Raw genomic sequence first — 8,953 nt, 5'->3', positions numbered from 1 at the left:
ACACCTGGCTCCCCTCCCCCCCGGGACCTCAGCGCTTCTCCAACTATCCTCCTTAGCTCGTTGAAGTCTGCCCTCCTAAAATCTAGGGCGGACTTTATGGTAATCATGGAACGGAATTTATTTCTGTTGCACACGGTCTCTTTTTAATACTATTATGTGTATAACTTCTTTCTCTATCTTGCTGACGTTAAATAACTAAACTCCGCTTCGAGAAGCTTTGGTACTTACTGAGGAACTTTTGCTTTAGGCAGGTAGTGTTTCACCATTATTGACCAATATTGCTTTTCTATAAACTGAGCATTTTCAAGGGGTTATTTTTTTCCCCTTCGTTCCAAAAGTATCTCTGTTGAAGAATGATGATATGCTAACTGGACAAGCTAATATTCTAGAAGGCAAGAGGAGATGAGGGTTCCTGTGCAAAAGTGGGAAACAGATGGAAAGGCCAAGGGCAGGATTCACAAAGAGATGTAGGCATTCCCATACCTAATTTTTAGGCATCTAGCTTCTGAGTGGAATTCTTACATAAGTCGGGATCTTATGTGAAACAGAGATTCATAGCATAAAACCCTTCTGCACAATGGCTTGGTGGTTAGAGCACTTTGCCCAGTAGGGACCAGTGTTAAACTCCTTCCAGAGCCTGAGGAGATTCATACCCACCATTCATATTTTCTGGGAAAGTGCCATTATGGCTAAGATGAGCTAAATGCACACTGCACCTCTTTTGTTGAAACTGGGCCACTGAAGCTACCAATGGGGCCAGAGAGAGAGAGCAAGCAAGGAGCCCAATTCTGTAGCTGAGTGAAGGAAGCACTCCCCTGGGAGAGAGGAAGGAGAGTCCTGGGTTCTTGCAATGCTGTTTAGGTATTGTAATCAGTGTCTATGAATGAATAATGCTGAAACAGTACCAAAACCAGTAATCGGGACCCAGAATCCCCTTGCTTCCAGGGGGAGTACCCTCCCTCCTTTGTTTAGGGAGTGCCTATGGAGGCACATTGTGTGATTTTCCTCCCTTGGAGGAGTGTTCACTAATAGTTAGAACAAGAAGCCCAGGTGACCCCTGGAAGTCCCTGCCAGCCCTAGTTTCCTATGATTCTGCTACAAGGTTTCAGTTAGCATATGGTACTAAAACCTGACTCCTCAGTTGAACAGCAGTTTAACAAGTCGTTAAATGTTTGTGTGCTTCCCAGGAGCTAATATCTTCCTTACCTCATCGGGACTTATTAAGCTGGGAGACTTTGGCTGCTCTGTTAAATTAAAGAACAACACACAGACAATGCCTGGAGAAGTGAACAGTACTCTGGGAACTGCAGGTGAGAGAGACTGCCAAAATGTTTTTCTGCCCCATTACTGTCTATGAAACTCAGCTTGTCAGAGGGCAGTGCAGCGTCAAGTTTCAGTGGAGCTCCAGCAATCTTACTTGGTAGGATATTGAGAGAAGGAGCACTGAGACGACCTTAACTGGTAGGGTGGGTCTCTAGAAGGAAGTACAAAGTACAGCACAGCAGAGTTTACACAAAGGAAAGAAGAACATAGCTTCCAAAATCTCTCACTTCATGCATTGTGCACTTCTTTAGAGCACCTCTGGGCTATGTAAACAGCAAACCGTATTTAACTTTCTGGTCTACATTGTTTTTAACATGCTTATTTTTTCTAAGCATGCTTGTTAATGTAAGATCCGGTGTGAATGGTTGTAGCTCCTTGGAGGTCTGTTGCATCCGATCTCAGTTTGAATCAACTTGTTCCCACCAAGTTTTGCACCCAGAAGACGCAGACCTCCTAACTGGGTAACAATTTTGGAGAGGTACGACTGCACTTTGCAGGAGCATCACATTTTGAGAGGACACCATCCTCTACCCTTACCAAAATAGTAGTGTCCTTTACACAGCTGTTCTATTTTAAGGGAAAATAACTGAAAATATGCAGTTTTTGCATCTTTAACTGTAATTTCTCAATATAAAAGAAGCATATGCTGCAAATCCTTCAGAAAACAAGACAACAGTGAATGACATGTTCTAACAAGCAAAGAGTAGCTAGTGGTAAATTGCTGCAGATGTATCAGACAGGGTTTGGTGGCTTTTCAGTTGCTTTTTATTTTGGTACATACTGTTCCTTCTTTTGTATAAACTGACAGTAACATTTGTATTTTTTCAAAGCATACATGGCTCCTGAAGTAATTACCAGAGCTAAAGGAGAGGGGCATGGACGTGCAGCAGACATCTGGAGTCTGGGTTGTGTTGTGATAGAGATGGTCACTGGCAAGGTAAGGACATTTCACATGCTGTATGAAGCCAGGCTGATTGAGAGAGATCTCCGCTGCAGGTTCTGATCTTTAGAAAAGAGGCCTGGACAATTTTCACTGGTAAACAGTGTAAAAGTGATATGCATTTGCTATTAGCTGGAACCTCACAAAGAAAAATCCATTTTACAGGCTTGCAAACATTTTCGTTTCCAAGGCTGAGGTTTCACTGGTGTTGCAGATGGCACATCCGTGTTTGGAAACAGAAAAGTATTTTTCTAGGGACATTGGGTGTGGTTTACACTACGGTCTCTTCAGCTTGTGTAGACATACCTGAGCTTATGCTTGCTAGCTTGGCTACTGCTAGCAGTGTGGCATAGACCTTTGTGCAGGCTGCAAAGTCCAGCCAAGCAGCTGAGTAAATACTGATGCGGTTAGCTCATGGTTTGCTCTGTGCCACTGTGGTGATGCTGTTAGCAGTAGCCAGTTATGGCTAGCTTGGGTGTGTCAACTCAAGCTGCAAGCCACAATCTGTTTTCTGGTTTTTTTCTCCAAACAGAATCTCTTTCTCTTTCTGTTCTGGAAATATTTGTAGTTTTGGAGTGTTGCTCAGCTGCATCCTGAAATGGTTTTCAGACTTTTTGTGGTACTTGTCTTGCACAGCCTGTATCTCTGAGACATCCCACAAAGAAATCAGTGAAATCATTAGGAAACGTACACTGACCACTAGAAACGTTGTCATGTAATGGATTTGGTTTTTTATGATGATCAATTTTAAATTTCTTTATTCTCCTTATGCTCTGTTTTTCTGTCCTATGTAGATTTGCTGTTTTGTTTCATAAATATGCTCAACGCATATATACAGAATAATGTTCTCCACCCCACTGCAGTTTTAGGCATGCTTCAGACCAATAACCACAGAAAGCATTTCTGTCTTGCTTACCAGCTATCAGTCAAAGCTGTATTCTAACACAGATTGGAGATAGGAACTGTGTCCATAAAGGGTTGACCTTGCCTCACTTGCTTTCATACAAATGTATTTAAAGCCTGCCTTCAGGATCCTGGACGTCCTATTCTGTATAGTTTCCTATGCCGTGCTTATTACAGTATCTGAGTGCGTTAAGCAAGGCAGCTAATATCTGTCAGGTGCTTGAAGATGATGAGCTGCAGAGCCTTATCTGAGGATCTTAGTATTTTTAGTAGATTTTTGTAAAATAATGGAATTCATGCTGCCAAGTCCATGAGCTTTGGTTATTTCACTAGCCTTTCTGAGCTAGAGAGCTGAGTGTTTCCCTTGACTATTGAATCTCTTCACTAAGCCCTGAATTCAGCAGTCTTGTTATCTGTTGCAGCGGCCATGGCATGAATACGAGCACAACTTCCAGATCATGTATAAAGTGGGGATGGGTCATAAGCCTCCTATCCCTGAAAGGGTAAGTCCAGAAGGAAAGGACTTCCTATCTCACTGCCTGGAAAGCGATCCAAAGATGAGATGGACAGCTAGCCAGCTCCTCGACCATCCCTTTGTCAAGGTTTGTTATATTGGTTTGGCTTTAGGATCATAGTGGGATACAAATCAGAAAGACCAGATGATTCTGTGAGCTGTAGGTACAACTGTGGGGCAATATCTTGTATTAGGGTGATACATCCAGAGAGTCAGTGTTCAAATGCACACACAGTGTTCGTGGTGCTGGCAAATGTTCTGGTTAGTTTCTTGGTTGCTAATTTTGGTGGCTGCATTACCTTTGTCAAAGGAATGTTCTGCAGTGGGTGCTATCTGTGCACATCGCACAAGACACTCTGACCAGTTTTATTGAAGGGCTTTAAATATAGATTAAAGCAATCTGGACTCCAAGTTTTTTAACTATAAAAAAAAAAAGGTTGTGAGAAGTTAACCAATATAGCAACTGTGCTGTTAGTGGGGCTCCCCCACATATATGAATACATTGACAGTGATTTGAGTAACAGCTTGCTGAAAAGTAAGTACCATATTCACCTGAATCCAAGATGAAACTGAATTTAAGACAAGGTTGGCAGAATGGGATGTTCATGGATGTTTCAGAAACATGGGATGAAAGGGCCCTGCTCTCTTCAAAATTCTGTTTCTCATAGATATGTTGTTCAGTGGGTTGGAAAGACTTTGGTTCCTGCCATTTTTATCAGCTGTGTTGCAATTTTTATTGTAACTTTTGTTTGAATTATTTACCTGAAGATTTTCTAAACTAATCTATCAATGACAATGGACTCATAGACTCCCAGAGTCAGGAAAAGGACCCGATAGACTATCTAGCTCCTATTGGCGGGTGGGGTGGGGTGGTGGGCGGTGTTTTCTGCAGTACTATTCTAGTTCAGGTAACATAGAGGGATATTTTCTTGCATAAACCCTACACCGTGGATACTCCTCCATGGGACATGTAGGGTATTGTTGACAGGTAACAGGAAGTAATTGGAGGTAATGGTTTGGAGCAGGCTGTGATGATGGGTACAGTAGAACCTAAGTGGTGTGCACCCTATTTGGTTTTCAGCAGGTTGCCAAATCAAGAACCACTTAGCTGTTTGCTGTGGCTTCTACTTCCAAGGATGCTGCTTCTCCTGCCAGCTGAAGCACTGCCACAGCCCCAGGCAGCTGTCTGCTGTGGCTGTACTCCCTATTAGGTCACAAACTGGCATCGTCACAGAGACTGAATCCTGTGAAGAACCTGGGTCTTCCTGTTCTGTGTGTGCACGCGCGCACACATGCATGTGCATGTACACACCCACATACACAAGGAATAGTTTAAATGGCAAAAACACATTATCTATTCAATGATCCACTTTGGTGAGCAGGAAGAAGATGCCTGTGGCATTTTTGTCTGCCCCCACGAGTCCATGCAGCTTAGACTTGTGATTGCTGACTGTTTTGTGTGTCTTTCAGGTTTGCACAGATGAAGAATGAAGTTGCTCAGTCTCTGCCTTCTTGTTTCCTGGCAAAGCACCTGTTAATCACTACTGTATGTAATATTTACATAAAGACTGTGCGGAGAAACAGTATAAAATTTAAACTCACCATGACTGAAGACTGCACAAGTGACAAGCGTCACTTCTTCTGCTGCTCCCGTATGTTTTACTTGGCACATGTTGCTCCTGTGACAGTGTCCGCAAGTTTAAAGAAGCTGCATGTTTCAGTGAAAGTGCCATTACTACTGTATATGGACCATTACCCTTTTTGTTCTTTCTCCTGTTTCTCATTTGATTGAGAACTGTAAGTTAATAGGTAGTATTTTTGAACTTTCTAGGTTCGAAAAAAGTTGTAGTGTTATCAGGCGTTATGGACCTTGTTTTTTAACCTCCTGTTTGTTGAGTGCACTGACTGTGAACTTTTACTCTGGTTTTTTTTTTTGTTTGTTTGTTTTGTTTTTGTTTTTTGGGCGAGCTTCAGATTTGTTATGCAAAAGGCTGTTTAATGAAATTTAAAAAAACAAGTTTTTCTCAATAAATGGTTTATTTTAGGAAGTTTTTTTTCTGCATCCTTTATTTCATTTGCTGGAGAGCCAGCTGATGTCTGTAGCAAATACAAGACATTTTGAGGTGAAATGTGAACAATGAAGTTTTATTTCAGCATCTCTCATCTGAAAGGAAAGGGAAAATTTGGTCCCTTGGGCTGAAGTTTTCCTGAAGCTTTTCAGTTTTGGGCTGAAACGTTTCACAGTAGTCAATGCAACTGAGTTTATCAGCCATTATAAATACCAGCTGAGTCCTTTCGTGATATCATTAAAAATGTTTTCAGGGTTCTCTTGCTTACAGAGAGGTATGAATTGATATCTACAGGACTGTTCATTTACGACACCCAAGATTGCGGTGAAGTTGGTTTAATTGAGTGGGTACATGCACCTAGTAGTGAAAGGTGAGTGCAGCATGGATAGCAAGCAGTACCCACGTCAGCTTCAGTCCAGCTAATACGCGTGTCAACAGCAGTGAAGGGTGCTCTCTCTGATGTGGCAGTTTGTTGCAGCAAGCTTGTTGACCAAGACATTTCCTGGAGGGGTTTTTGTTTTGGTGTTTTTAAAAAAGAGAGCATGGGAGATAGAGACAGGAAGCTGCTTAGCTGTGAAGATTTGTTTGGGTCTCTACAGCTGTACCACAGACATGGATAATCTTTGCAAACAAAAGTGAGCTTATGTCACTGTCATTACTTTTAAAATGTTCTCTGAAATTTACAAAACAAGCAGGACTTAATTTATTTAGCTCCATTTTTTTTTTTTAATCGTTCCCCCTTTTTCTCCAGTCAATAAAGCAGTAATCCCAACTCAACCACAGCACCCTTAAAGTTATTTCAGGCAGGAGACCGCTGCTGAACTGCAACCTCAGAGGTTCTGGGGGACGTTCTCTCCTGGCAGAGCACCAACTCCATCAGGTACTTGTTCCGCAATCCTCCAGGCCATTGCTGCGTTGGCCATTGGAGCTCTATGGCTCCAACCCCAACTTGTCCCCCGGCACTGGGAAGAGCTCAACAATGACATCAGATACATTTGTATTTTTGCATCTGTCAGAAATGGCCAGAATAGGACCAGATGGCAGGTTTTAACAAGGACCTTCCCCTCAAAAGTTTCCTATGCTGCATTGCACTTTAATGACTAGGTAACAGGAAGCTAACCAACTATACTTAGATCTATTTTCTATTGTTGCATCTTTACTGAAGCCAGTTTGTGGCTCTCTAGCATGTTCACAAATGAGCTCAGTGTTTAAGAATTTTATTAAAACAAAGGTTTTGTTGTTTTTTTTGACAGAAGATTAAAGTGTATGCGGGGGAAAGGAGAGAGGATGACGGGGTAGGGAGGTGTTGAGTCAAATCCATGAATTGTACTACCACAGCCTTTTCTTGTTTTGTCCACTTTTACCAGCAATGCATCATTGTAGTTCTGTGTGTTTTGGCTGCTTTTCTCATTTTGGCCTCATTTTTTCCCATCTGTAAAATGGTTACCTCCCTGACAGGAATATTAAGAGCATATGAACTCACTTGGTTCTGAGCCTGAGCATCAACTGTTGGGAGACTTATTAAATATACTACTGACAAAAGACCCACAGTGGTTGTACTTCAGCTTTTAGGTTTTATTTTGTATAAACAAACTTAAGACTACTTTTGTTAAGGCAGTTGTAAAACATACAGTTTCTTGGGGTCAGGAGGAGGGCAAACACTGAGGCCTAACAAGACACTAATTCTCTTAATACAATAAAACCAAAACAGTTTTATTCTTTTTCAGTTTGGCAAGTACCTTTTTTTTTTTTCTCCTTTTCTTATTAATAGGCAGAATGGTGCGTTACAGCTAACCCAGCCAAAGGCACCAACCAGGTGTTAAAAAGCAGTGGCAGGAGAATTGCTTAGTCAGACTGGCAACTTTTACAACAGTGAGCCAGGTGGCTTCAGCAACTCATAGGCAAGGGGGAGGGAGAGGGCTTTATGTGTGTCCCTGCCAATGTCTCATAGCTGGGGGCTGCGCCTGGTGCAAGCACAGCTCACAGGCAGAAGGGAACTGGAAGCTGTTTCCATGCTGCTCCCCTTTCTCCCTATCTCTGCAGCTGGAAGCTGTGTCCAGGCTGCAGCCTTGGGGGAAGTCTGGGGTAGAGGGAAGTGGCGGCAGCATAGGCACAGCTTTCAGCTCCCCAGGGCAGCTGCTCATTTCTGGCACAGGTACAGGCCAAACCCTGCAGTACCATGGACTAGCTGTAGTTCATGGGTCATATGTTGCTGGCCTAGGCTGTTGTGCATCTGATGGTGTAATCCAGGCCTCCCACGTAACTCATTAGGGCTGCTTAAAGGGCATGGAAGGAAGGATCCAGACTGAAATATCTGCGCCCATGTCATTACCAAATGTCTGTCCCAGAGGAAACAAGCCACACTTTCACTGACATGCATTACTGGTCACAAGGGGCACTGCACGCACTGGGAGGAAACAAATTAAGGACTCAAGAGGGTTAAGCATTTTTTTAATCAACACACTGGTGGCCCTTTAAAAGGTGAAATACTAGGCAGAGTACCTCTTAACTAATGCAGTTGCTGTTCAGCTATGAGTAGCATATTCCTATGGTGTGGAGCAGACTTAAGCTAGTCTTAGTGTTAGATCTGCAACAAGGCTCCATTGGCTACTTTATTTACCCTGATGAGGTAGCATGAAAAGCCTCTTACTCTCCCCTAGGACCGCTGTTTTCAAAATGATGTGGACAGGCTCTGTTACACACACTGGCTGCTGGGAGCTAAATGGTCCTTACTGTCATCAGAAATATGTTGTCTGTGGCCCTGCAGCACAGCTGGTTATCTAGCAGTAAGTTACTGTGCTGTTGCTAGTGCAGCAGTGGTGCAGCTGGCCTCTTCCTCCACTCCTATGAAAGTACTGAGCTCAGGCAAAAGTAGATATTCAAAAGGCTGTTGCTATGAGACGACTGCAGTATCAACAGAAAAATGATTCGGTTGAATAAAACAATCAGGGCTACAGTTGCAGGCTGCACGCATTTACTTAATTTGGTGGACATGCAATTAGCCCCTACCCTTTCCCGTTAAGGACCATATCATTATCTGACACTTTCATAGTTTCTAGGGTCGGAAGGGACCTGAGCAGATCACCTAGTCTGACCCCCTGCCATGGCAGGAAAGAATACTGGGGTCATATGACCCCAGCAAGGTGTTCATCCAAGCTCCTCTTAAACACCCCCAGGGTAGGAGCCTGCACCACTTCTCTTGGA

At 43.0% G+C, this 8,953-nt stretch overlaps 1 protein-coding gene across 5 annotated transcripts in view; it reads left to right on the top strand.

Moving 5' to 3' along the window:
* Positions 1-5,728, top strand: part of MAP3K4 (mitogen-activated protein kinase kinase kinase 4) — a 152,232-nt gene extending 146,504 nt beyond the window's left edge. For all 5 annotated transcript variants that reach the window (XM_019549991.1, XM_019549994.1, XM_019549992.1 and 2 more), the window contains 4 exons: positions 1,188-1,310; positions 2,154-2,260; positions 3,589-3,768; positions 5,151-5,728. In XM_019549991.1, coding sequence (XP_019405536.1) covers positions 1,188-1,310; positions 2,154-2,260; positions 3,589-3,768; positions 5,151-5,171 — 431 coding nt within the window. In that variant the 3' untranslated portion in view covers positions 5,172-5,728. The remainder of the gene's footprint in view (positions 1-1,187; positions 1,311-2,153; positions 2,261-3,588; positions 3,769-5,150) is intronic.
* Positions 5,729-8,953: the final 3,225 nt, after the last annotated feature.

This window comes from Crocodylus porosus, unplaced genomic scaffold, assembly GCF_001723895.1.
Source record: "Crocodylus porosus isolate Cpor-Errol unplaced genomic scaffold, CroPor_comp1, whole genome shotgun sequence".
Classification (NCBI taxonomy): domain Eukaryota; kingdom Metazoa; phylum Chordata; order Crocodylia; family Crocodylidae; genus Crocodylus; species Crocodylus porosus.
Note: the sequence above shows the minus strand (reverse complement) of the source record. Positions and strands in the feature narration are given on the sequence as shown.